General features: G+C 38.5%; 2 protein-coding genes across 3 annotated transcripts in view; one reads left to right on the forward strand and one right to left on the reverse strand.

The window, feature by feature from the left end:
- The first annotated feature begins 960 nt into the window (after window positions 1-960).
- Window positions 961-27,886, forward strand: part of LOC127571553 (protein ATP6V1FNB) — a 46,534-nt gene continuing 19,608 nt past the window's right edge. Inside the window, exons 1-2 of one of the 2 annotated variants that reach the window (XM_052018033.1) lie at window positions 961-1,485; window positions 2,461-4,176. In XM_052018033.1, the coding sequence (XP_051873993.1) occupies window positions 1,065-1,485; window positions 2,461-2,579 (540 nt within the window). In that variant the 5' untranslated portion in view covers window positions 961-1,064 and the 3' untranslated portion in view covers window positions 2,580-4,176. Of the gene's footprint in view, window positions 1,486-2,460; window positions 4,177-27,886 lie in introns of those variants that run through there. The other variant, XM_052018034.1, reaches the window with a different exon arrangement.
- LOC127571552 (deoxyribonuclease gamma-like) lies at window positions 6,008-27,053 on the reverse strand. The gene is made up of 8 exons (XM_052018032.1): window positions 26,772-27,053; window positions 24,154-24,242; window positions 22,748-22,834; window positions 21,520-21,632; window positions 20,079-20,191; window positions 13,347-13,504; window positions 10,601-10,697; window positions 6,008-8,046 (listed from the first exon to the last, which is right to left on the reverse strand). Exons 1-8 carry the CDS (start codon window positions 26,913-26,915, stop codon window positions 7,948-7,950), a joined length of 900 nt encoding a protein of 299 aa, XP_051873992.1. The 5' UTR covers window positions 26,916-27,053; the 3' UTR covers window positions 6,008-7,947.

Genomic DNA, 27,886 nt, shown 5'->3' on the forward strand with positions numbered 1-27,886 from the left:
AGCAGAGCAGTGAGAGTTGGACAAAAGAAGGAAGGCAGGGTGGGCACAAGGTGGTGATAGGTAGATGCAAGTAAGAGATAGTGATAGGCGGGTGCGGGGGAGGAGGGGAGAGCAGATCTACCAGGGGATGGGTCAAAGGTAAGGAGGAAAAAGGAGGGGGGGTAGAAGAAGGAGAGATAGGCTAGGAAAGGGAAGGCATGGTTGGGTGTGGGGGAGGAAGGGGTATGGGGATTACTTAAAGTGGGAGAATTCAATGTTCATACCGCTAGGCTGCAAGGTTCCAAGACGGAAAATGAGGTGCTGTTCCTCCAGTTTGCACTTGTGGCAGTGGAGGAGGCCGAGGACTGACATATCTGTGACGGAGTGGGAGGGGGGAGTTGAAGTGACTGGCAACGGGGAGATGCAGATCACGGTTACAGATGGAGCGCAGGTTTTCTGCGAAATGGTCACCTAGTCTGTGTTTGGTCTCACCAATGTAGAGGAGGCCAACTATTTTTGTTTTGTTTTTAGGGTGAACCAGAGGTTCCACCTGCTGGTCTAACTGTGAAATTGAGATACTACAAAATAGTATTTCACTCTCAGCAACACCCTGCATTTCCTTCATTACTATCAGAAACTCCTTAAATTGTTAAGCCATTGACTCAGATTTTCCAGAGTGGGCACTCACTATATTAAGGCCTGTTGTTTAACAAATCCCCCAGAAATGATACTGCAAAGATTCATTAGCAGCTGCTGCAGGATCCCTTGTACCTTTGGTTGAGGTTGCAGAGCGAGTCACTTTTGACATTGAGACAAATCCCATTTCTCTCTTCCTTTGGATTGTTTAAAACTTAAATTGCTTAATCACTGAAATGAAACACATAATAAGCCCTCCTTCCAGCAGAGGTCCCCTGTTTGTTTGGCTTCTGTAAGTTCTTGGAAATGCATCGACTGTAACCAGGGCTGTTGCTCTGGTGATACACATAAGCTTGTGCTATGACACTGCAGGAGCAAATACAGAGTACAGAAACAAAACTAATTCTGTACGGATTTAAATTGTTTCTTTATCAAACTAATTCAGAAAAATGAAAAACTTGATTGACACTCGGAGTCAAAAATGCTGGGCAGAACTTATTGATAAAGAATCTACTACTCGGGTAATATGGAGAGAAAAGTACAGAGATAAACAACCCATAGTTCTGGACACAATTCCCAAGAAACAGTCTAAGGTGTTCAAACTTCCTGCCAGGGATAACATTCTTCCAGCAATTCACATTCCAAAGCAACAGGAAGAAAGAAAGAAACCAGTTCAGGAAACACCTTTAAAAACTGAGCTGACTCAGGAGATGCGACCAGTAACTCCTCAGATTCGAAGTCTGCTGTATGATGGCTTTTCTAAGGAGCAGAGAGGCAGGCACTTGTACCTGAAGAAGAGAATGGCAAAACCCCCAGAGGAAAAATTTCACCATCCTCTTCTATCATCCTGGGCATACGGCTGGCGGCTGGGTGAGTGCAATCACATTGTAACCCAGTTAATCCTACTTGATCAATTCAATCACAAAGAGATATCAATTTCAGAATGTAGTTTTTTTTCCGCTTTTTAACTACTTTTTCAAACTGGATTTTGTGGTCAATAGAGGTAAGATGGTACTTTTCACTGATAATAGAAAATTGTCCACAAAGAGTCAAGAATCTCTTCTGACTGAAGACATCTTTGAACATAGCGCCATCTCTTTCACTGCTAGCAATGCATTTCCGTATTTTTTACGTAGAAGGAGGACACTCTGGTCCATCAAGTCAATGCTGGCTCACAGAATAATCATTCCCCACCAATTTTCCCTTTCTATCCATCCCACATTCCTATCAATTCCCCACAGATTCTATCACTCACCTACACATGAGAGGCCATTTTACAGCATGTATTTAACCTCTATGGAGATTCTGTGACGTGTAGCAACAGTGAATTCATCAACAGGCTGAACAGAAAATAAAAAAAATACAAATTGTGGAATGCATTTGGGATTAAGGTGTGTGATGAAATATAAATTTAAAAGATGATTTTTACTATTTATTTTAACTCTGGAATTCTTAAATCTTCTGCAGGTCTAGCACTTCACAAATATAAAGTAAGCTTTTCAGGACCAGAGACATTGCTATACACACTACATTGTCTTTCAATAATGAACCTATTTTTACCTCTTTCATAAACTGCCAGGGAATGAAATTAAAACCCAACCTATTGCCCATCCAAACTCGCCCAAGCCCACTTAACCATTACAGTAAAACCTGTCATGAGCACACATCATGCATCCACTCTGTACCACAAGCAGGGAAAGCACTTGCTAGAATCTGATCAGTGCATTTCAGCATTGTAAGCTACCAAGCCATCTTACTTTTAGAATCTAGCTAACAGTCTGAACCATATGGTTGAATTTTCTTATAAGAAATGTAAATAGTCATTTTTCAAACTTGATTGTCCAGGTGATGTTATAGAGGAACTCCAGTTACCAGCTCATGGTCGATTGAGAACTGTAAGTGATACTTTCTATTCGAGAAATGGTATCTTCTACAAGCAGTCGGCAACTGATGCACTTGCTTAGCTAAACTGAAGAAGTGGATAGCAACTCTCCAACGATATTTGACGTAATGCTCTGTTTTTATCTCTCTCACAATATTGAAAAAGTCCCATGAAGCTTTTGATTAGTGACATTTTCAGCAATGTTTCTGTTTTTCATTACAAGCCTTTAGTATTTGTAGGTTTCCTTAAAATATGCCTATAATAATATGCATTTGCGTAGCGGGCTTCAAATGCTGCAGTCTTGTGATTATGCAATATCACCCATATTTTAATATTGTGTATATATAGTTTTAGAAGATTTTCAAAATTGTGTATATTCCGATATTTACGACTCTCAAGAACAAGTTCATAAAATTATTTATCAGAGTAAAATAGGCTGATCTTCATCATAAATAGCAATGATACTGCACTTCTGCATAAGGTTAGAACAAAATATGTAGAAATAAACAGGTTGCATTGCTCATCCCGTTTAAGTGAGGAAACTTAAATTGTCTTTATGATTTATAGAAGAAAGTGTCTTCTACTCAAAATGGCATATTAGCTTATAAACTGCAGACAAGATGGAGACAGTGACTGAACTGAATGCTGGGAAAAGGCTGGAAAGGAAACTTATAAATTAGAAAACCTCTAAGGTGAAAACAATAAAGAGTTTTGCATACATTGAGGATATCCCTTTCTAGTTTGGAGAAGATATTAGGGAGGCGAGTCTTGAAGCTTCCATAAATTTTAATGCCTCATCTAATCCTGTGTGAAAGTTTTGTCAAATCAAGCATATGGCACCCAGAAGGACAAAAAGACATTCCATGGATCTGTCAGTAGACTTGATGGACAGATAAGGTAGGTTGTAAAATAGAGCCCCGAATATTCACTAACACACAGACTGAGCTCCAGCATGTTAATTGATCTCCAGAGTTAATAGTCAGGAATGGGCTTGAAGCCATTTGATCCTCAAATTGATCAAGGAAGCATAAGTTGCATTTTTTTCAAGTTAATGTATATAAAAAGGGGTAGTATAAGACTTCCTGTAGTCTTTTAATTCATGGATTATATGAACAAAACAGTTTTTTATACTTCTTTAGATTATCTTTGTAGTTATAAGATTTTATTTTCTGTATACTTTTGACTAGCAGATGGAAGAAGATACATTAATAAATAGGAAGTAAATTGGGGCAGAAAATCAGAGGTAGAGCTTAAATTTCAGAATTATACCATCCAGTTACTGATAGGGGTAACTATATTTCTACTAATTCCTACATCCCAGAGAAGGATAATGTTGACTCAACCACACCTCTCATAAGAAAGCTATGGAAACAATCGAAACAACAGCAAATCTTAATCTATCCAGCACACCAGCTGCTAAAATGTTAGTCATGTAATGAGTTAATAATAAATTGGTATTATTAATTTAGTAATGGTTGACATTTAGCTTTAAGTGCCCAGATAATGGTAATTGATAGTAATGCACATAATTGACTGTTACCTATGTTGCTAAATAACTCTATTAATTATCATTCCAACTGCTAGATGGCATTGATTACATCTGTTATATCTACATATTACTCATAATCTGAATGTTTAATTTGGTGTTGTGACTTTTGTGGTCAATAAATAACTCTTCAAACATGCCTTGTCCTGTGATTGCTTCCTTGAATCAATGAAAACCGGTTAATTCATTCACTCTGTTGTTGGCAGGTGGAGGGTTGATGAAACAACGATAAACACAGTACCAACTGATTAAAGTAAGATGATTTGTAAACCAATTGGGCATCATATAAAGTGCAATACAACTCAGATGGTTCTTTAGAGAGGTATGTTTGGCTCCTTGGCATGCATTTCAATAGAATTCTGGGCACTGAGGGGGTCAAGGGATACGTGGATAGTGCTGGAAAATGGCACTGAGGTGGAAGATCAGCCATGATCTTGATGAATGGTGGAGCAGGCTTGAAGGGTGGTATGACATACTTCTGTTCCTATTTCTTAGTTACTATGCTCTTAATTGTTTTGATATGAAAACTCATTACTGGAACCTCCAGAGCTTAGCTCTCTCATCAGTCCTTCTGTGTACCATTTAGGTATCCTGCCAGACTTTTTAAATTTGAATTATAAAGCTGAAATTCCAATAACCATTGTGATACCTCATCACTTTTACACTTTGGATCATTCTTTTGCTTTCCTCGTAGTAACTTAACGGTTGGTTGTGATGGTTTTGCATTTTCTTGATTCATTGCAAGCTGCTTTTTGCAGATTTATTCATTACATTTATTATAATCATTCTACTCTTTTAAATCTAAATTCTATTACCCTAAGATGACCTTGCACTTTAGTGTCTGCCTGCACTGTACTTTCTCTGTAACTCCAACACTTCATTCTGCATTCTGTTATGGCTTTCCCTTGTACTACCTCAATGCACTGTTGTAATGAAATGTTATGTATGGATGGCATGCATAACAAAGATTTTTCACTGTACCTCAGTACATGTGACAATAATAAACCAATTTACCTTTGCTAACAACTTGAGAATTTTTCTTATTTTGCTCACTCAGTGATGTTTAAAGGCATAACTGCTTTTGAAATACTTTAATTCTAATAACATGTTAAGTGGTTTTGTGATGCCTGGAGGTGAAAGTCAGAATCAAATCAGGTTTATTGTCACTGATATATGTTGTGAAATTTGTTGTTTTGCAGCAGCAGTACAGCGCAAGGACATAAAAATTACTATCAGTTACAAAAATAAATAAATAGTGCAAAAGAGGAATAATGAGATAGTGTTCAGGGGTTCATGGACCAGTCAGAAATCTGTTGGTGGAGGGGAAAAAGCTGTTCCTAAAACTTTGAGTGTGGGTCTTCAGGCTCCTGTACCTCCTCCTCGATGGTAGAAACGAGAAGGGGGCGTGTCCCCAATGATGAGGGTCCATAATGATGCCTTCTTGAGGTGCCACCTCTTGAAGATGTCCTCGATGGTTGTGTTGATGATGGAGCTGGCTGAGTCTACAACCTTCTGCAGCTTGTTTCGATCCTGCACATTGGAGCCTCCATACCAGGCGGTGATGCAATCAGTCAGAATGCACTCCACCGTACATCTAGAAATTTGCAAGAGTCTTTGGTGACATACCAAATCTCCTCAAACTCCTGATGAAGTAGAGCCACTGATGTGCCTTCCTCGTGATTGCATCAATGTGTTAGGTCCAAGATAGATCCTCTGAGGTTTTGACGCCTAGGAGCTTGAAGCTGCTTACCCTTTCCAACATTGACCCCTGAATGAGGACTGGAGTGTGTTCTCCCAACTTCCCCTTCCCAAAGTCCACATTCAATTCCTTGGTCTTGCTTATGTTGAGTGCGAGGTTGGTGTTGTGACACCACTCAACAAGCCAATCTATCTCACTCAGGTGTAAGGTAGTATATAATATTGTGGCAGTTTGCAGATCATTTGCCAAGAGCAGTGTGCAGAGATCCTTGGGGAATCTATAGAGTCAGCTTTGAGGGGGTCTGGACAAAAATCCAATTCTGATGATGCTTTTGACATGTTTGAAGGAGTCAACATGGGGACAGTCACACAAGGCTGTGCAACAGATGATGGAATTAGAAGAAAGCAATTCTGTTGTCTGCATTAAAGCTTAACCAGAGAACAGGAAGGATTTCACAGAGACAGGAAGGATAATGTGTGATAGTGATGGTCTTTGACTTTGGTTGGATTCCTATTATTTTTCTTTCATATCTAGTTGCCACTATTGTTTAATTATTTTTTTTATCTCTGCTCTTCAACATCTTACCCCATCAATAATAGTGAATGCCCCAAGTCTTCTGTCTTAGTAAATCTCCTTCTGTTGTTCTATTTCTTACTCATGACCAGAATCTTCCTTTGATACATACACATAGAATAAAATTCATGAAATATGATTTGGGATTTCAACCGATTATTCCAGACACAGAACCCTATGCTGCCAGAGCAGCAGATTACCAATGTGCATCAGTGTGTGTTCATCTTTTTTTAATTAAAAATGCTTGCTTCCATTTCCGTTCTGTTCCTGTTCTGTGTGGTGAACAAAATGAAATGAAGGTTTATTCCCTTTTAATAGTCATATAAAATTCTATCCATAGCAGGTAATGATATTGATTTATTTTGTAGTTGATTTATTTTATTTAATTGATTTATATTAGAAAGCATCTAATGTACGTTATGATGAAGCACTGCTGCCACAGCTAATGTAGGATTTTAGCAGCTTGTGTTGACAAATTATTAACAGCATTGTTCAACTCTTTTGATTTTAATAGACCACTGTCAATGTCCAATAATTCATAATTATATATATTTTTAACAGCCATTTCTCTCTGAAACAGGACATGTTGCATTAACTTACAAGCAGCAAGTTAGAATAGAAATATTTGATATTAAGCCTAATATAGAATTCCTCTCCTGTCACTGAACATGGTCCTTGCCATGTCACTTAACCACAGAGTTTCCTTTGAGTATTAGTTAAAATTGACATCCTGTCCTGTGAACTTGCCAATGCTAACTTAAGCGTTTAGATGACGCTACAGAAAATTCTTCCATTTTGTCCGGATTTCCTCTGGTTTGATATTGCTTCCCATCTGTTCCAGGTTAGTGGTTAATTGTTGGCATACAAATGAGGTAGGAGAGTTAAAATTGCTTACTGTTCTCCCTGCTGAGCTCCAACGCATGTCAATGCCTGAATCCTGCTCCATTAGAATTGGGGATGCAGTAACTGAAAGACAGGCTTCTGCTAATGCGGGGAGTGATCAGAGGATGTGGATCTGGAGCTCTAAGAGGTCAATGCTGGGACATATCACCACAAAGGATGAGTTAGATAAAATAGATTGAAACTATGAAGTAATAAAGATCTTGATGAGAATTTTGTAAACCCCTGTTGCTAGGGTATAGTTAGTGAAATTGATCAAGGAATGGGCATTTTCTAAGACTTTGCATGACATTTGAGTCTTAAAGTTTATCTGGAGCAATGAGGGAATGTTTGAAAACAGGAAGGCTGGTACTTAAATAACGCCTTTCAGACCTCAGGATGCAACCCCCACCCCAAGGCCCATTAAAAAAAACCTTTCCAGTCAGTAAAGCATTTTTAATATATTGTCCCTGTTCTGATGTTAGAAACACAAGAGCCAAATGTTTACCCAAGAAATCAATCTTTGAGACAATGAATGTGTTGATTGGAAAGAAATGGTTCCCCTGGCATCAGCTCTGAATGGCCCTTTTGAGTTGTACAGATTTCATATAGTACTTGTAATAAAGTCTGGAGCTCATAACGTAACTTAGTGGTAAAGCAAATAATGAATTACTGCAAAGCTTAAAACTGATAATAGAAGCAATATGCTCTCATTCCACAGAGAATTGAAGGAGGCATTATGTGAGTCATTTTCTACCCTTTCAGACCTTTGAGAGACTTCAACCAGCTATAAAAGCCATAGGACTCCTGCAGATCAACTTCCACAGGAAAGTGGTCGCTCACATTCAGGGCCTGACAAATTAGAGAAACAAGACACTGTCAGTTGTGGGTTAACTTTGTTAAGAGATACATATACACTGTATAAATTTGTGTAATAATCTTGACTCACATTTTATCCTCTACTATGGGTCAAATGAACTTGTTTAAAAATAAGTGCATGTTGGAACATTGATGGGCACCTATACAATAGAGTAAATAGAATGGATTCTACCCACAGTTCTACTCACTTCCTGACCTCAATCATGCTACTCTGTGGAGATGCAAAGTGGAAGATAGGCATTTGCTCAGAGTGAGGGAAGAGCAATTTGCAGGAAGAGAAACCCTTTGTGGAACCATTAGTTTCACACGAGGGGAATTCCCCAGATTGCAGTAAGTCTCCACACACTCACTGGAGTGGCTTTTACTCAATGTGTGCGAGCTGATGTCGTGTGGAAGACATCACAGCCAACACCAATCCTGTTTTGATTTAGTGTGCAGTTGCTGTAGAGGACTTCAGTAGGAATTTGATCCCCTTGCTTCCCACTGGTCCTTCCATCCCAAACAATAGCTGCTGTGGTCAGATGTGGTCTACCGCTGCTCCCCAACCTCCTCAAATCAACCTGCCTGTTTATGTATTACACTCAGGCATTCAGACCGATCTTCCTAGTTCTTTCCAACCTGTGTGACTCAGGGAATTCTAGAAGAAATTGTCTCAACTAAGGCATTTGTGAGAAAACAATAGCTGGTGCTGTGAATGGTTTGACTGATCTTAAAAGGAGAAAATGTCAAATTTAAATTACTTGCATTTTCAAATTGAAATTACACAATTAGAAGATTAATCTGCCTTTAAACATAATCAAGTATTCAAAATACTGAACAGTCTAATACCATTATTATCAAACAATCATGACTTTAACCACCCTTTTGTTATGACTACCGAGATCCTAAACTACAGCAGTAAATGTTCATTTTCCATGTGATAATTGTGACTTCTCTCTTACTGAAGTAATCTCACCCAATTATACACTGAATTATACCTTTGGCCCTGTCAATGCAGTGGTGCGACTTTCGTTGTTAATTCTCCCATGGTCTTTTGAGCATCTCACCCTGTACTACCCATTTCATTCTCCTTCAAAGTCTCTCCAGTACCAGATATTCATTATCATCCACCAGTTTCTGCTTGTAAGAACTTGCTGTTAAAAATAACGGTTGCTATATTTACCTAAATAATAATTAAAAGTAAATCTTTGTTTGTAAAATAGGTTGGTGCATTCCAAGGATTTAAATGTACAAGTCCTCCTATTTTCAGACACTTCTCTACATATTGCAATTACACTTAACCAAGCTCCTTCATTCTTCCCTTTCTCAGTTTCTCTCATAATTCCACTAAATCCGGTTTCCAAATCATTTGTGCCTCTGATGCTCCTTGTCCTGCCCGATTTCTCACAAATTTGAACACTTTATCCTTTACTGTGATACCCAGGGCATTATCCTTGCATGGTTCCACTCCCTGCATGTACACTGGCTGCTCCTCTCAATCTTGCAATGTCACTTTGGCCAATTTATCTTCATCTGTGGCCCACTGATGATGTCCCACACTTCGTTGTCATCATTCCTAGTGATAGAGCTGGTTTTTATATTTATCCTGCGGCACTCAAAGATAATTTCCCACTCTGACCCCATTGCTTGGCTTCCATCACGATGGACAATGAATTCCACTCAGTCCTCTGTTCAACTCTTGCAAAAGAAAAATTGGTGAATTTCTCTGTGTCTTCATCCTGTTTTCTGATTAATTACCGAGGCTCGTTCAGCTTTGGTGCCCTGATTGTCTGAGCTGAGCTTCAAACACTGCATCTTAACTACAGCCAACCCCGCCTGCATCTTCCTCTGCAACAATGCCCTCACCTACACTAATATCATTATGAGTGCCATTGAAACCTTTACTTGTGCCTTTCCCACTACATTCAATTGTAATTTTTTCAAAGCTCCAACAATCTCATACTATCCTCTTCTAACGCTCACTGGCAATAATCTTAAGTGGCTCCCTTTCTCACAATTCAGAACTTTTGGTCTTCATGTACAAGATCATGTCTTGCCCTCCACTCCTCAACAACACATCCACTCCTGTGTCTCACAGGTGGACTCTGCTCCCTCTACTCTAACCTCCGTTGCACCATCCTCTACTTTTACCAACGAGGTCTTTGACTATCATAACCGTAGGTATGATCCTCCTATGACCTTCCACCTTCTTATTTCCCTCCTTTACATTAAAGCCTTCTTTAAAATAATCTTTAACTATTACTGGTATAGTTAAATAATATGATAGTGAGGTATAGTTAAATAATATTTAACTATACCTCACCACACCTCTGTGAAGCACTTTGGAACATGTTATTATGTTGGGGTTTTTAGTGTTTACTTTTAATACTGTTACACATAGACATCTTGCTCTGCATTTAAATGTTTCATGGATACATTCTCGGTGTCACCTTCATCCAGTTAGCATCCACCAACAAGTCTCTGCCAACCTTGTGTTACTCTGAAATGGATGCGCAATTCCCGAGGAGCCAAGATAGCTTAGAATTACCTGTCTTTCAGTCATGCCATAAGCTTCCTTGAAATTAAATATTTTGGCCGAATTTGGAACGACTGCCTTTAATAACTTTCCACCACGAATTACAATCCTGTTTTATAAAATAATGAAAAAGATGATTGTACAAGTTCCAAGATGAGCTGTTAGAAACAATTCACAGTTGTAGGTGCGCCTGAAACAATGGAAGTAGTCACCCGGTGACAGATTGGGCATTTAAGTAAGCCAGTAAGAAAAATAGGGGGACTATGTGGGAGGGAAGGGTTAGATAGACCTTAGAGCAGGATAAAATGTTGGCACAACATTGTGGGCCGAAGGGCATGTACTGTGCTGTAGTGTTCTATGTTCTATGTTCATTCAGCACACCAAAACCAGTCCAAAGGTGCATGAAAAACTGCTGATGACAAATACATGATGCAAAATAAGTCTGATCACAATTTATATGTGTGAAACATATCTTATTTCACATTTGACAGCAAGAACCAGACTGATTACAAATGTGTAAAGTAAAACTAATTTGATCAGATATTACTGAGTGTAAAACTGATCTGATTACACGTGAGCATGACGCCAGTCTGATTGTGTTTGTGTGTGAAAGCAATCTATTCACTTCTATATGTGTAAAACCTGTCTGATCGCACATGAGAATGGTAGTGATCTCTTCACATGTACATTCATTCATTCATGCATTTTCCTTATTTTAAACATAGGACAAGAAATAGGAGCAGAGTTCAGTCAAACTGTCCGTTTCACCATGCAAGGGAACTTGGGAATCCTGTGCCTTAACTCTACCTTCCTATACAATCCCTATTTCATTTGGTATCAAAAACTTTGTCAATCTTCTGCCTTGAATGTATTTATTGACTAAGTATTCGTGGCTTTTGTTTAATTTTAAACTTCTGTGGCTAATCGTTCAGTGCAGAATGGTGAGATGTATTTTATTATTTTGTACATCAATTATTGAAGATTAATTCATTCGATTTATTTTGTTTACATGTATTTGATTTTTGTTGTTATTTTTGCACATTAAGTACAAGGACAGGAGGTATTTGTCATGAGCTGGCTGTCTGTGATCACCATTTAGCAAACTGAAACTCATTTTAACTATTGGAAGAGGAAGTAAGGCATCAATTTCATTCAGATTTTCATTTCTCAACAACTTTAGTGAAGTTACTTATTTAATGTTTGTACTCATACCCTCATTGTAAGGATTCTGCAGTTGGATGGGTCCACCCCTCTGTCGCTGATATCTGCTACATAAGGTCAGAATTTACTCTGTTCTCCTTCTACACAGCTGATTCTGCTCTATTTTGAAGCTTCCCCAAGTGATGAGACTATAAAATTTATTATTTTAGTGCATGGGATCCCCGGTTTCCTGTTCTTCCAGATACAGGTACTAAACTAGGTATTGCTTTAGTTTATTTGAACTTGCCTTTTGCCTTGTTGAAGGACCTTTGTTGCTTTTTTAGGGGAGTTGGAAATAAGGCCATTGTTATGGGTTGTCACTTGTGGTTTAGGATTGCTAACATGCAGAGCAATCTCTTATGCACAATCTTAAAGTTCTTTATCTTTTAAAATGATCAGTAACTGCAATCAGCGTCTCCATGTCAGCTTAGCAGCTTTGGGGAATTGAATCATGATCATCTGTGCCTACAAATGATGCACGGAAACACAGAGGTCACTGGGCATGCAGTCAGCAGGCAGTGCATGACTGACATCACTGTTGAGATATCCTAACATGAATATCTGCTTTGCAGGTGAAGTGGGCATTATGCTTTGGAGGAGGGGAGACATATTACAGCCTTAAATAAAGGGCCCATCCCAATTTGATCTGCAATCAGGGAGTCAAACAGTGTGGTGACGTCTGGAATCTTTAGGATGGTCCTGACATTTTAAGATAAGATATCATTATTAGTCACATGTACATCAAAACACACAGTGAAGTGCATCTTTTGCGTAGAGTGTTCCGGGGGCAGCCCGCAAGTGTCGCCACACTTCCGGTACCAACATAGGATGCCCACAACTTCCTAACCCATACGTCTTTGGAATATGAGAGGAAACCGGAGCTCCTGGAGGAAACCTACGGAGACACAGGGAGAACGTACAAACTCCTTACAGACAGCGGCGGGAATTGAACCCAGGTCGCTGGCGCTGTAATAACGTTATGCTAACTGCTACACTACCATGCCTGCCCTACATTTTCCAGATAAGGCTACTTTTAGTGGAGGTAGAAGGTATTTTGAATTGATCCCTGCCACCCACTAGTAGGTTCCACAGGCTGATGAAGACCCACTTTGGTTGAAACAGATTCAGAAACACCACTTAAGGGAAAACATCCTTGAAAGAGCTCCTGCCATTGTGAGAGGTCGTACCGAAACGTTTGCAATTTACTCCTGACTTTCCTAGTATCTGTGTTATCTGCACACGCAATGTATTTCATGTTGTGGGTTTTAAAGTATGGCTCCCACGTGGCCTCTCATGAGACTGGCATGGATCCCCTGATCAGCATTGTTTTAACAAGCAGAATTTCCAGGCCTGTACGTTAAATGGTTCACTGTGTTTTTAGTGAAAACAAAAGGAATGAAGAAAAGTCTTTTCATTCACATTGTAGGCCGTTCTCAAGGTCACTACTATGTTTTATTATAACAGGCCATCTTTAATCCAGATTGCACTTGAAACATTTTCACACAAACTAAGAATTCCTTTGCTGTTCACTCCTTTCCAAGATCATTTGACTTCTCACCTGTCATATGCACAGTGGGTGCTTTCCTTTACTGTTGTATCAATGTCATCTCCGATTAGCCAAACAAAATTGGTATCATTTCGCAGTCTGATATTTTTCCAGTCCTTCCTCCGGACGTAGCCACAATCTGCATTGAAGTCTCCCATAAGTATGAAGTACTGTTGAAGACAAAAAGGAATGGTAATACAAGGGCACAACAACTCAATCTGTATATCAAGGGCAGGAAAACAATCTTTTCAAGTTACATGTACCCTTTAGTAAGTAACTAGGGCTGTGGATAGGCTTTAAACTAAATAGTAGAGGGGTGGGTTCAACAGATTGGAAAAGTAGGGATAAAGTAAAAGGGAAGGAGAGTGCAGGAGAGGTTACTGAAGTCTGCAGAATAAAGAATAAAATAGAAAATTTAGAAAGGGATAAGAATTTAACTTTAGGCAACATGGAGACAAATTTGAGAAGATCTGGGGTGAATACAGGACTGAAGGTGTTATATTTGAGTGCACGCAGTATACGAAATAGGGTAGATGAGCTCATAGCACAATTAGAGATTGGCAGGTATGACATTGTGGGCATTACAGAATTGTGGTCGAAAGGAGATCACAGCTGGGAGCTAAACATCCAAGGATACACATCCTATCGAAAAGACAGGCAGGTGGGCAGACGGGGTGGGGTGGCTCTGTTGATAAAAAATGAAATCAAATCCTTGGCAAGAAGTGACATCAGATCAAAAGATGTAGAGTCCTTGTGGGTAGAGTTAAGAAACTGCAAGGGTAAAAAGACCCCGATGGGAATTATATACAGGCCTCTGAATAGTAGCTAGGTTGTGGGGTACAAATTACAACTGGAGATAGAAAAGGCATGTAAAAAGGACAATGTTATGGGAGTCATGGGGGATTTCAATATGCAGGTAGATTGGGAAAATCAGGTTGGTACTGGATCCCAAGGAAAGGAATTTGTAGAATGCCTACAAGATGGCTTTTTAGAGCAGCTTGTGGTTGAGCCCACTAGGGAAAGGGCAATCCTGGATTTGGTGTCGTGCAATGAACCAGATTTGATTAGGGAGCTTAAGGTAAAGGAATACTTAGGAGGCGGTGATCATGATATGATAGAATTCACCCTGCAATTTGAGAGGGAGAAGCTAAGATCAGATATATCGGTATTATAGTTGAGTAAAGGTAACTACAGAGGCATGAGAGAGGAGCTGGCCAAAGTTGATTGGAAGGGGACCCTAGCAGGGATGATGGTAGAACAGCAATGGCAGGAGTTCCTGGGAGAAATTCGGAAGACACAGGATAAATTCATCCCAAAGAAGAAGCAGCATTCTAAAAGGAGGATGAGACAACCGTGGCTGACAGGGAAAATCAAAGACGGCTTAAAAGCAAAAGAGAGGGCATACAATATTGCAAAAATTAATGGGAAACTAGAGGATTGGGAAGCTTTTAAAAACCAACAGAAGGCAACTAAAAAAGCAATAAGGGGAGAAAAGATGAAATATGAAGATAAGCTAGCCAATAATACAAAAGAGGATACCAGAAGTTTTTTCAGATACATAAAGAGTAAAAGAGAGGCAAGAGTGGACATCGGACCACTGGAAAATGATGCTGGAGAGGTTGTATTGGGAAACAAAGAAATGGCAGACAAACTGAATAGGTATTTTGCGCCAGTCTTCACTGTGGAAGACAACAGTAACATGCCAGAAATTTGAGAGATTCAGGGGGCAGAAGTGAGTGTATTCCTGATTATTGAGGAGAAGGTGCTTGGAAAACTGAAAGGTCTGAAGGCAGAAAAGTCACCTGGACCAGATGGACTGCACACCAGGGTTCTGAAAGAGGTAGCTGAAGAGATTGTGGAGGCATTAGTGATGATCTTTCAAGAATCACTAGAGTCAGGAGTGGTTCCAGAGGACTGGAACATCGCAAATGTCACTCCACTCTTTAAGAAGGGAGGGAGGCAAAAGACAGGAAATTATAGGCCAGTTAGCCTGACTTCAGTGGTTGGTAAGATGTTAGAGTCCATTATTAAGGATGAGGTTTCGGGGTACTTGGAAGCACAAGATAAAATAGGCTGAAGTCAGCATGGTTTCCTTAAGGGGTGATGTTGCCTGACAAATCTGTTGGAATTCTTTGAGGAAGTAACAGGCAGGATAGACAAAGGAGAGTCAGTGGATGTTGTTTACTTGGATTTTCAGAAGGTCTTTGACAAGGTGCCGCACATGAGGCTACTAAACAAGATAGGAGCCCATGGTATTACAGGAAAGGTACTAGCATGGATAGAAGATTGGCTGACTGGCAGAAGGCAAAGAGTGGGAATAAAGGGGGCCTTTTCTGCTTGGCTGCCAGTGACTAGTGGTGTTCCGCAGGGGTCGGTGTTGGGTCCGCTACTTTTCATGTTACATATATATTAATGCTCTGGATGACGGAATTGATGGCTTTGTGGCCATTTGCGGATGATACAAAAATAGGTGTAGGGGCAGGTAGTGTTGAGGAAGCAGGCAGTCTGCAGAAGGACTTGGACAGGTTGGGAGAATGGGCAAACAAGTGGCAGATGGAATACAGGTGTAGACTATTTTCTAAACGGGGAGCAAATTCAGATATTGGAGATGCAAAGGGACTTGGGAGTCCTAGTGCAGGATTCCCTAAAGGTTAACTTGTAGCTTGAGTCAGTAGTAAGGAAAGCAAATGCAATGTTAGCATTCATTTCGAGAGGACTAGAATATAAAAGCAAGGATGTAATGCTGAGGCTTTATTCGGTGTTGGTCAGACATATTTGGAGTATTGTGAGCAGTTTTAGGCCCCATATCTGAGGAAGCCTAAAACCTTTTAGTATTTCCTTCATCCTTTCTTCCCACTCTGTCACAACTGTAGTATCTATTTTGATGAGGTGGACACCTATATTGGAATACATTGGAATGTACAGGTATTCATTGGTTTACCAATTGTTCCATTTACAAATTTTCATTACATTGTCATTGACTCTTTGTGTATGTGCCTTTGGTTTACAAATCTATTTTTCACAACAGTAAATAGTGCCCATTCTCTGCTCATAAGAAAACACCATTCCAAACCATCTATAATGTTTTTTGCTCTTTTCTGTTTACAAAATTTTGCTTAACAGAATGTATTTCAGGAACTCAACCCTTTTGTAATTTGAGGAATACCTGTATAATACTACAATCTGTAAGTTTCTCATGGATATTATTGTGTCATCCAACTCAATGAATCCTATCCTCCTTATCTGGCCCGACTAGAGGGGCACCTGAATGAAGCCTGATTGGCTAATTTATTCTTAGAGAGGTTTAAGTTCAGACATAGTTATTGTTCAAAATGCCTTTGGTTTTTAGCTGTTAGGGGATTGTCATGGTGGTTCAGCAGGATTAATATCGGACCAAGTGAAATTATGAGCACCCACCAGGTAATCCCTTTGGCAATACTCATAATACCTTGGTAGTAATTGTGGATAATGATTTTATCTCCTACGTCTGGGTTGTTAGGTCTTTTTACTTAAAGTGGGAATGTTTGCAGGAAATTAGCACTGTTCTAATAACTATAGTTTCCTCTTTTTGATTTGGATCATAGGCACAACTGGCTGAGGAAAACAACACAAGGCTTAAGCAGTAGTTGCTGATTAAAAGTTATACCAGGAAACAAGGTCTGAAGTTAAGATGGAATAACTATGGTTTTCTGCTATGTGATCACTGGAAACAGCAGAGTCCAGGGCCTTGGGTAGTTGTGATGTTAGAGGTAGTTGTGGTTGAGGACAGAAATATCAAGGTTAGAAACATAGAAACATAGAAAAACTACAGCACAATTCAGGCCCTTCAGCCCACAAAGCTGTGCCAAACATTTCCCTACCCTAGAAATTACTAGGCTTACCCATAGCCCTCTATTTTTCTCAGCTGCATGTACCTATCCAACAGTCTCTTAAAAGACCTTATCGTATCCGCCTCCACCGCCGTTTCCGGCAGCCCATTCCACACACTCACCACTCTCTGAGTAAAAAACTTACCCCTGACATCTCCTCTATACCTACTCCCCAGCACCTTAAACCTATGTCCTCTTGTGACCACCATTTCAGCCCTGGGGAAAAGCCTCTGACTATCTACCAGATCAATACCTCTCATCATCTTATATACCTCTATCAAGGTTCTTGGAACTGGTGCCAGGAGAGATGTTCCAGGCTTTCGGCCTAGTGTGTGTAGGCCTTTCTGGGAGATTTGTGGCTGAGACTGATCAGCCATTTTCTGTGCAACATGAAGTTTAGTTAGCACTACTGTTGTTTACTGCATATGAATGAAGTCGCATCATTTATCCAATCTCCGTGATCTCAGATGATGCTTAAAAGTTTATATTTTTCTTTTGTTGTTTTTAATGCTGGCAGAAGGATTTTCAAAAGCATTGAAGAAGAATTTAATGGCTCACTTCTTCTTGTTGATTGCATTATTCCCAGTGGTTTACTGATTTTTAATTAGTAGCTTTATATCTCTTTAAGAATTGTCATGTTTTCATTTACAGTTGTTTTGTGTTTATTTGTGGGTTCCCTTCCTGGATATTTGAATATAACTTGATTCTGGGTATGACCCAATGATTTACAATTGCTTGGTTAAATCTGTCACTTTCAGACATTGAGGAATGATAAGCTTGTGATAGAGGAGTGAAATCATTTAAAATATACAATGTACATGATATTTTTGTACTCCTGTCAAACTAATATATATTTTGGCAACATTTGGCAGCACCGTGGTGCAGCAGGTAGTGCTGGTGCCTTACAACTCCAGTGACCAAATTCAGTCCTAATCTCTGGTGCTGTCTGTGTTGAGTTTGCACGTTCTCTCCATACCATGTGGATTTCCTCCAGGTGTCTCATTTCCTTCCACAACCAAAAGATGTGCTGGTTGGTATTTTAATTGGATAGTCTAAATTGCCCCTAGTGGGTGATAGGAGAATCAGGATGGAACTGATTGATATGTAAGAAAGAATATATTTTAGGGAAATAAGTAGGAAAATGGATTGCATTGAGAGCCAGCATAGACTCAATGGGTTAAATGGCCTCCTTCCAAGCTATAAGGAAATATGAATGAAATTATGAGTTAGGTTTAACTTCATGTTTGCAAAATTCCAATTGACACCCACTCAGCTCTGTGCAACGAGTTTCTGAAGTGAATCCATCTTTTATTAATAACTATTGGCACATTTTATGAAAATAAAGAGCAATTAAATTTTGAAATGTGGGAGCTGAACTAGAAAGAGATGAGAGTGAGGCTCAACAGGATTTTCTTTGCTCATTTTTATAATTTTACAACGTTTTTCCACCAAAGAGGTCTTAAACATTCTCATTTATTTGTTCATACTTTCACTTTGGGTTTTATATAGACAGGCTGTGAAATTTACACATTAGTGCACAACACTATTTGTCCAAACTACAGATTTCACAAAGCAAGCTGTCTTCTCTATTCTACCAAGACATGAAAGGCATACCAATTATGTCTAGAGAAGAAATAATACCAGGGTTAAAAAAAAAGCCAGAAGTTTTATTCATTTGTTTAGATCATTGTATTTGATGTAATGAATTTAGGCTGTGGTCCCACAATACAATAATGGTTTCCACCCACAATTCTAGATCAACTTCTGTACCTGGCTTCTTACCAGGATTACCTCAGGAGACAATTAAAATTAATTGCAGGGCTTTTGCACCAAAACAACGAGCCAATTCTTAGATTTGTCTTAGTTGCGTGAAGCCCATAATGTATGAGTAAACTCGTTTGCTTCCTGATCACCTTTATAATGTGTAGCATTGATAAAGCATCTTATTCCCAGGAGTACTGTCAAGCCAAATCTGAATTCAAAGCGTCTCAGAGGGGGTGCATAATAGATTTAAAAGATCGTTTCCACAGACAGGAGGGCTGGCCTACAAACTGAGACTGAGTAAAATTGGCCCCTATTTTCTAGGATTTAGAAGAATAAGAGGCTATTTCATTGAGGCATATTAGATTCTCAGAGGGATTGTTAGGATGGATTCTCAAGTCAGAGAATCCCGATCTAATGATAATGGCCTCAATATAAGAATAGAGGAGGAAATACTTCTTCACTCTGAGGATTTTGAATCTTAGAAACTTTATACCCCAATTAGTCACCATTTAATATATTCAAGACAGTAATCACTAGATTCTTGAGCAATAAATGAGCTAAGGAATATAGGAATAAAATGGGAATGTAAAGGTGATGTACAGGCATAATATTATTAAAGGAGCCAGATGCCCTATTTCTGCTCCTCGTTCTAATGTTATGATATTATGAATAAAGTTCAATGATAATCATAGAATTTTTTTATGAGGGACAGCAGAGTGTCAAAGCCAGTAGAGCTGCTGCCTCACAGGGCCAGAAATCCAGGTTCAGTCCTGACCTCGGGTGCTGTCTGTGTGGAGATTGTTCTCCCAGTGACCCTGTGGGCTTCCGAGGGGTTCCCTGGCTTTCTCCCACATCCCAAAGACCTGTAAATTGGTAGGTTAATCGGTCACTGTAAATTACCCATTGCATGAAGGTGAGTGGTAGAACCTGGGGGTGACAGATGATGAGATAGTGGGGAGAGTAGAAAATGGGATTAATGTTAGATTGGTGTAAATGGGTGGTCAGTGAGGCCTCAGTGGGCTGAAGGGTCTGTTTGTTTTGTTTTGATAGTGCTGTATCTCTCAATGACTCTATAACTATAATAATCCATTTTAGAAATGGCCTCGTGTACCTTTGCCTTCCAGTGTCGTCTCATTGCCGTGTAAACATCGTATAATGCGTCAATTTCACAGGCGGAGGAATCGGGCATTGAGTGTAGAGGAATAATGACAAAGTCTTTCACAGCTTAAGAAATATAAAAGCAAATGAGTTATTACAGAAGCTCCTCATATTTTAAACACATTAAAATAGGTATTTACAATAATGGAGTAAAATTTACCCATGTATATAAGGAGGAATAACATAACCCATTGATGTGGCAAATCTTTGGAAGGAAATAAGAATAAAGTATGCAAGCACAGTAATAGTTAAGAAATATTTCAAAGATTCAAATGGTACATGCTAATTTTATGACTAGTTGATTTTGACTGTGCTTGCAAATCAGTCTACTTCTCTGCTTTCAATGTAGCTTTTCAGCAATATAGCTTATATCATTTGTTCCATTTTATTTAATGCATTTGTTGAATTACACAAAAAGTATAATTATGAAAATAATATCATTTATGCCTGATTTCCAACATCTACAATAATTTGTGTTTTATTTATTTTTTTGGGTCAGGTAGTAACCCTAACAAACTTCTATAGATGTGCTGTTGAAAGTATCCTGACTGGTTGCAATACGGTCTGGTATGGCAATTCGAATGCGCAGGAAGGTAAAAAGCTGCAGAGCGTAGTGGACTCTGCTCAGTACATCACGGACACCTGTGCATATGACAATAAACTGGACCATGACAATAAATGTAAAAGTGTTGGTAGTACTTTAAGATTTATCATATGAAATACCTATGCCTGATATTTTAATAGGACTTCAAAACTAACAAAACTTTGAAACCTAATAAAGCAAACAAAATGCTTTAATAATGATGTTATAACCTTGTTACAGGCAATCCAATTGTTCAGTGGTTAAATCTGGACTTTGTTGTAGCCTGGCTCTGCAGAACAAGAAGCTCCTACCGTTATATTCTGAATCCTGAGTGGATCAGCTGATATTGGGCCAGTTGGCAGCATGGGTCCTCCTCTAGACCTGGCTTCTCTAGTTTGGGAATGTGGAGGAATTTGCTCTTCATTAAAATGACTTCTACTGGAGAATAAGTGCATGGGGACAGTGGGTGAGAACTGGTTATGATGATCTACCCTTCTCCTCCCACACTGGTAATCCTGTCAATTTTGAATTCCTCTCCAAATCTGAATTGGATGAATTTATTAATGTTGCAATCAATATTTAGGCCTTAAATCAAAATTCTTCCTTATCTGTGTAGCTAGTACGTTACACCTGAGAAGACACTGCACAGAAACAGTTCTGTATGGGAAACCCATTTTATTCATCAATGCAGATGAGTTGATAATTAGTTTTTGTGCCAATTGAAATCTCTCTGCTTTAGGGACATTTCTTGTGATTCAGGAGTGTAAGTATTTCATGATGGGGGGGGGGGGGTGAAAAAGGAGCAACTTACAGGTATGGCGTGATGAAAACCAAACCACAAATGGTTCTCTTGCAAAAACATCCTCATTGTCTGGTAGGGAATTCGGGTATTGATAACTTCTTTTCACTGATAATAGTTTACTTCTAAAATACAGGTAGAAATGTATACAGTAAGGGCTATGCACTCAACAAATTTCTTAACTCACATTAAACACCAAGCAAAGAAATACTATAAAGTTTGATTTTTGGGTAATAAATTGAATACACAGGTTTACTTCATCTCCTGAACTGGATTCCTGTATATTAAGAATGTTAGTTCTTATAAGTTCTTTGTTGCTTGCTTGAACTGTTGCTCTACTTGACAAGTGATTTGTCAGAGCACATCACGTAATAGCAATACCAGAGTTATGAGCTGCATTGTGGTCCAGTTCAAGATCCTCAGGTCTTTGGGTTTTCAATATGAGTAATGTCCTTGTCAAGCAATAGAAAATGACCCAATTGGAAAGAAAGGCAGTTTGATGGCATATTTTCTCAGGCTATGTGTACATTTTCAGAATGGCTGTTGTGAAAAATCGGGAGAAGTTGATCCAAGGCTTTGAGTGGACACGAAAAAAATGTCTTAATAAGCAAGACTTTTTCTACCCAGTGTGTGAATATATTCCTCTAATCATCATCTCAATTTAGTATGTGGGATTAGATGACCAATTCCTGCATCTCTTTAACCCTTTGCAAACCATAGTGCTATTTGCAAATCAACTTAGCTATATTTAAAAGTTTAAAGTTTCATTGTTCAAAGATATTCTAAATGAAGAAATACATTGGACAATATTGTGTGTTTAATATCATTAAATGGAAATACATGTAATATCTTACAGATACTCAAACAGAGAGCTTATTTTGAAATTGAAAAGGAGTTTTAGTAATTCTAGGCCTCTATCAGCATCACTTGTTTTTGAATTTAGATTTCTAACATTTTTCAAAGTGACAAAGGAATTTTCAGGAGAACAAAGTTTGCAAAAGAGGTAATCAGTCACTTGCTCTCAAAAGAAAAGGTGAAAAGATAAATCCAACTCTGAAACTTGCAATAAATGAAGAGATCAAGTGTTTAAAAAGTAAGGTTAAATACTGAGGTATACTCTACATATTGATTGTTTTATGCATGGATTGTAGAATCCTGACATTCTTTTCCTTATTATTCAGATCCCCTATAGGTATATGCACAAACAAAATATAAAAGCGAAATGGAACAAAAAGAGTACCTGTAAATAAAAGCATACTGTTCTTTGTAGGTATTCATTCCCAAACGTTCACTGATGATATATGTATATTCATTTCTGTTGCCGTGACTAAAGTAAAATATTTTAAATAATATTGTTTAGGGCAGTATATCATTAAAAACATGTATTTTACAATAGAATGTAAATGTTCAAACTAAATAGTGAATTATGCGCAGGGTATAGACTTACTATTTTCTGATTCCAATTGTTTTCTATTTCCTGTTCTGAACGAAAAGTCATGTTGATTATTTTCTAGAATGAATGTCAGTCATGGAAGGAAGTAACATTGGCCTAGATTTTCAGGTCAACAGTGATCCATTTATGCTCACTGCTGATCCACTTCGGCCAGTGCTAACCTTTGTCCCTTGCAGGTGCTCCTTTCCATTCCAGTGAATGGGGATGCTGTCCCAGTACAAGGTTAGACTTTGTTCAGGTTTGTTGGATGGATTTCCGACTATGAATGATGGGGGATTGCCGTAATTTTGCAGTCTGCTATTGGTGTCCATGATCCCAACAGTAAAAGAATCGCCAGCAAAAAAAACTGTTGGCAAGCTGAAGATTCCTGCATTCACACAGCTCTCTTTGTGAAAATCCAAAACTTCTTTGCATTTGTGCTGGGAAATACCTATTTTTTTTAATTTTCAAAAATAAACTTAATTCATAATAAAAAAATATACAGAAGAGTAAATATAGTGCTAAACTTTTACAATCATGTCAATACATTCAGTAGTGTTAACTTTTTTTTAAAAAAGGTAAGATATCTTTATTAGTCACATGTACATTGAAACACACAGTGAAATGCATCTTTTTACGTAGAGAGTTCTGGGGGCAGCCCGCAAGTGTCGCCATGCTTCTGGCACCAGCATAGCATGCCCACAGCTTCCTAACCTGTACACCTTTGGAATGTGGGAGGAAACCGGAGCACCCAGAGGAAACCCACACAGTCACGGGGAAAACGTACAAACTCCTTACAGTCAGCTGCCAGCACTGAACCCAGGTTGCTGGTGCTGTAATAGCATTATGCTAACTGCTACACTACTGTGCCACAGCATCATTGCCACTCATGTGACCCCCTGGGGTAATACACCATTTCATTGTTTGTATTGAAATGGTGTATTACTCCAGGGGGCCATTACTCCATCTGGAACTTCCTGCATTTCCTCAAGGTTTGGCCCATCAACTATAAGGTCGTTCCATCAATCAACCTGCTCTAATGAAAGTCAAGGATGTTTACTCTACCAAGGACTCCAGTGCTGTGCCTCCTGTTAATCTCTGATGTAAACAGCACAAGCCTAGAAATTACTGGAAGGACATTGTTAAAGAGGAAAGGATAATCCACATGCAGATCTGCATTGTTTAAAGAAGAAAAACAATCTCCATGGTCTTACTTGTTCAGTCTTCTCATGAGTGCAGGAAAGGCTTGGTTACTTGAATCCTTGATTTCCATCATCAACAAAAGATCACAACGAGAGATTATCTGCAGAAAATTACAGGAATTCCAATGAGCATCTCTAAAAGGAATATGGAGCATAAAATGGAACCAATGCAAGATTGTTGTCTTAAACATTTATAAACCCAGCCTTCTTTTTCAGAGGCCTCTGAAGGAGAAGATGGAGCCAGTGTCAGATGTGGCAAACTGGTTTAATTGTTTTCTGTATTAATGTAATAAAGATGTTTCACAAGGTATTCCAGCAAAAACCTTTTTGGAAAATACTGTAGTTTTAAGGAAATATTTGGGATGAATATATTTTAATCTGTAAATACTAATCCATTAAAACAAAGCACTGGTTTGAAACTACTGCAGAATGAAAAGGAAAATCCGACACATTTCAACACCTCAGGCTCACTGAACAGTTCAAGTCTGATGCTAAGTTTGATCTATCTTCTCTCCAGCCCTCTTCTTCCTGCCTCCCAGTCCTATTCTGACACTTTCATCTTCAGTCTTCAGCTTTCTGCTCACTGTTATTTCTCTCTCACATCTGGACATTGGCTCACTGGGATCATTGCTATCATTTGTTTCCTCTTTCATTTTCTAATTAGCTTTCTTTAATGCTGGGACATTTTTTAACATCCAATCCTTTCCGTTTCTCTTCATTGTTGGAGTGAAATATTTTTAGAACTCTTTGATCTCGACTGAGATTATCATTGTAGACCATTCAACACTTCTGCATCTTTCTAAAAGTGAGAGTAATGGAACTTCCACATTTGTTATTATTTGTAAACTATGTAATTAATATTGTTCCTGGTTCATTACATTGAGATTTTACACAGATAAGTAACCGGAAATTATGTGATCATAGCTAAAAAATATAGTGAGATGATTGGGGATATGGAGATCATAGTTCCTTATGCGTAAACGTTTCCAGTAAGGACAGGTGCACAGCTAAACACTAATATCCAAAAGTTACATTGGGGGAATGGATTCTGTTGTTAAGCTTCACAGATATAGATCTTGTTATTGATCTCATAATTGAATTGCATTGAGCAGTATGAGCTTGTTTACTGTATGGAAGATCCAAACTAAAGTCGCCATACCAAGTCTTGGCATTTCAAGTCTAAACACTGTTTAAAGATGCAGTAACATAAAATACTGAACATTAACTAATAAAATTGTGGAGTCTCATTCCTTCAGGTTTTAATTTAATGAATTTTAGATTGTACATTTTGTTAGAGTAAATGTACAAACAAAATGTACAATTTAAAATTAAGTGTTTTTTTTAGTATTACTTGTACCTTTCCTTTATTTTTCTTTCAATAGTTACTGGGGCATTGAGTTCTCAGACTTTTGTGTGGAGTCTTTAGAATTGCAGCTGAGCAGCCTGTAACTCAAGAGTGTGACCAAAGCGAAACTCAAGATAAGGGTGATCAAAGAGCTTCAAACCCTGAAATAGTAAACACTGTAACAAAATCTGTCAGTGTGCCACTGAAATTGTTATCATTCTGGGGGTTATTTTTAAATCCAGTTTCTCTAGGAAATTCAAACGGAATTAACAATCTTCCTGTTGTTTTCAGACATTCATGTGGTGCCTCAGGAGGGGCATTTCATTAAATGAACAATACATAAGAGCAGCATATAAACAAAATTATACATCTCCAGACTCCAGATTTCACAAGGCTTTCTCTTTATGCAGTTCTTACCACAGATTCCATAAACATTTCTAATTATGTGATTGAACCTGCACACATGACAGTTTGGGAATGAAAATGATCTCACTCCAAACTGCCATCAACTGGATGCCAGTTGATGGCAGATTCGCTTGTACAATTGAAACATTAAAACTACTCTGAGTCCTGAAACAGAAAAGGAAAGCAAATATATCTGGGATTCCCACTTGCAAAACAGGGAATGGAGATGGACAAATTAGTACAGGATTGGATTTGACTGTGATCCTCTCAGCAATGGAAGACATTTCTGGAACTTCCCACCATGATTTTCAAAGAATGGCAACTTCTTTGAGATACTGGACCCCAGGAAATGGACCAGATCAAGAGCAGATACATCAAGAGAATAGGATGGAAAATTCAGTGTAAATAACAATAAAAATAATTACCCTTTTCAAAAGCAGCTGATCTTAGAGGATTATTAGCTGTTAAGGATATCGAGATTTTAACATTCACTAGTCTGGTAATATTTTTTGGTTCGTAGTGATGATAAAAGGATTCATTTACAACAAATAGCTGCTTTGATATTTCATCTTAACTCTCATCACACCAATGCATGGGAATATTTCACTGTTTTCTACTAATATTTATATGGTCCTTCAGGGAAAATAAATGGACCACATCATGTTTCTCCATTCACAGTTCAACCTGTTCTTTGGAATCTGATAGTGCCTGAAAGATCCTTGTAACTTCTTTAACAAGAGTACTGGAATTCCGCCCTATCACAAGACACAGGAGTGATTTAATCTGGTTCAGTCACAATCAAAAATCAAAAAAATTTAAATCATATCAAGGAGCTTTAAAAAAACCACAGGAACCTCTAAAGTGAATGTCACTAACTCACCTTCACAAGTACATCCAGAATTCCCTCCTTGGCTGCTTTTGATTTTCCAAATGTTCTCACATTAAAGGAACAGATTTTAAGAGAATGAATCCCATGAAAACTGGCAAGAAAGAGAGCACCACAGATGAAGAGCTGATTTACCATTTTCAGCTGTCAGGGACAGACACCAACTGGTTAACTATTTTCTTCAGAATACAGTGGGTTCGTGCGACGAGAACTCCTTTATTTAATTACACTGATGGTACGATCCCATTCCTTCCTCTTTTACTTTGTCAGCCAATGGGCAGAGGTGATCAAAATCAAGTAGTTGTAAGTTTGGAATGGAGAAGTGTTTTTTTTATATATACTGACAACTCCCACCATATCCTGTTTTAATATGACATATAAACGAGAAAAGGCAAGCTGCATCTTGTTATGAGATTAATTGCAAGAACTGTAAAGTTTTTTGGTGGAACAACCTGATGTTGATGAACTAAGGTGTGTCTGGTTAGTAATAATGCAAACATATGCCCATATGCCCTGATGTGGAGGAAATTATCATCATTCCATTTAGTAATAAAGCAGCTGCTATTTCACACACACTTTAGAGTTTTAAGTTTCTTGACAAAAAACCTCTGCATGCGGCATTGGAGTGACATTAATGTTCACCCGTTGGACATGCAAATCAGAATTTCCTTGTTATCACTGAGAGATCAATTATTGCAGAGTTCATTCTGTCATTTTTTTTCACCAAGCACTTTAGAAATGGATCTTTACCTTTACGGACTGTGTGTTCACATTAATCAGTTGAGTTGTCAAACCGAACCTTGGCTGTGATTGGTGAGTATATCAGTCAGAGTGAGCTGTGCTATAACAGTTTGGTAAGTTGAGTAGTCAGTCTGTACAGTGTGTTCAAATGGATGTTGGGTGGTCAAACCAAGCTGTGTGTTCAGATTAAAATGTCGGGACTTATATTGTCAGCAGATACTCCTTGTCACCTAATGGCCACACTGTAGCTGGTCATAGTGGCTCAACTGCTTATGGCACAGCCTCAGAATAAAGGCAACAGGGTATTTTTCAATTTAAAAAAAAATTCATTAATAAAAGATATATACAAGAAACACAAAGACTGTGCA

This window comes from Pristis pectinata, chromosome 6 (genome assembly GCF_009764475.1).
Source record: "Pristis pectinata isolate sPriPec2 chromosome 6, sPriPec2.1.pri, whole genome shotgun sequence".
Classification (NCBI taxonomy): Eukaryota; Metazoa; Chordata; class Chondrichthyes; order Rhinopristiformes; family Pristidae; genus Pristis; species Pristis pectinata.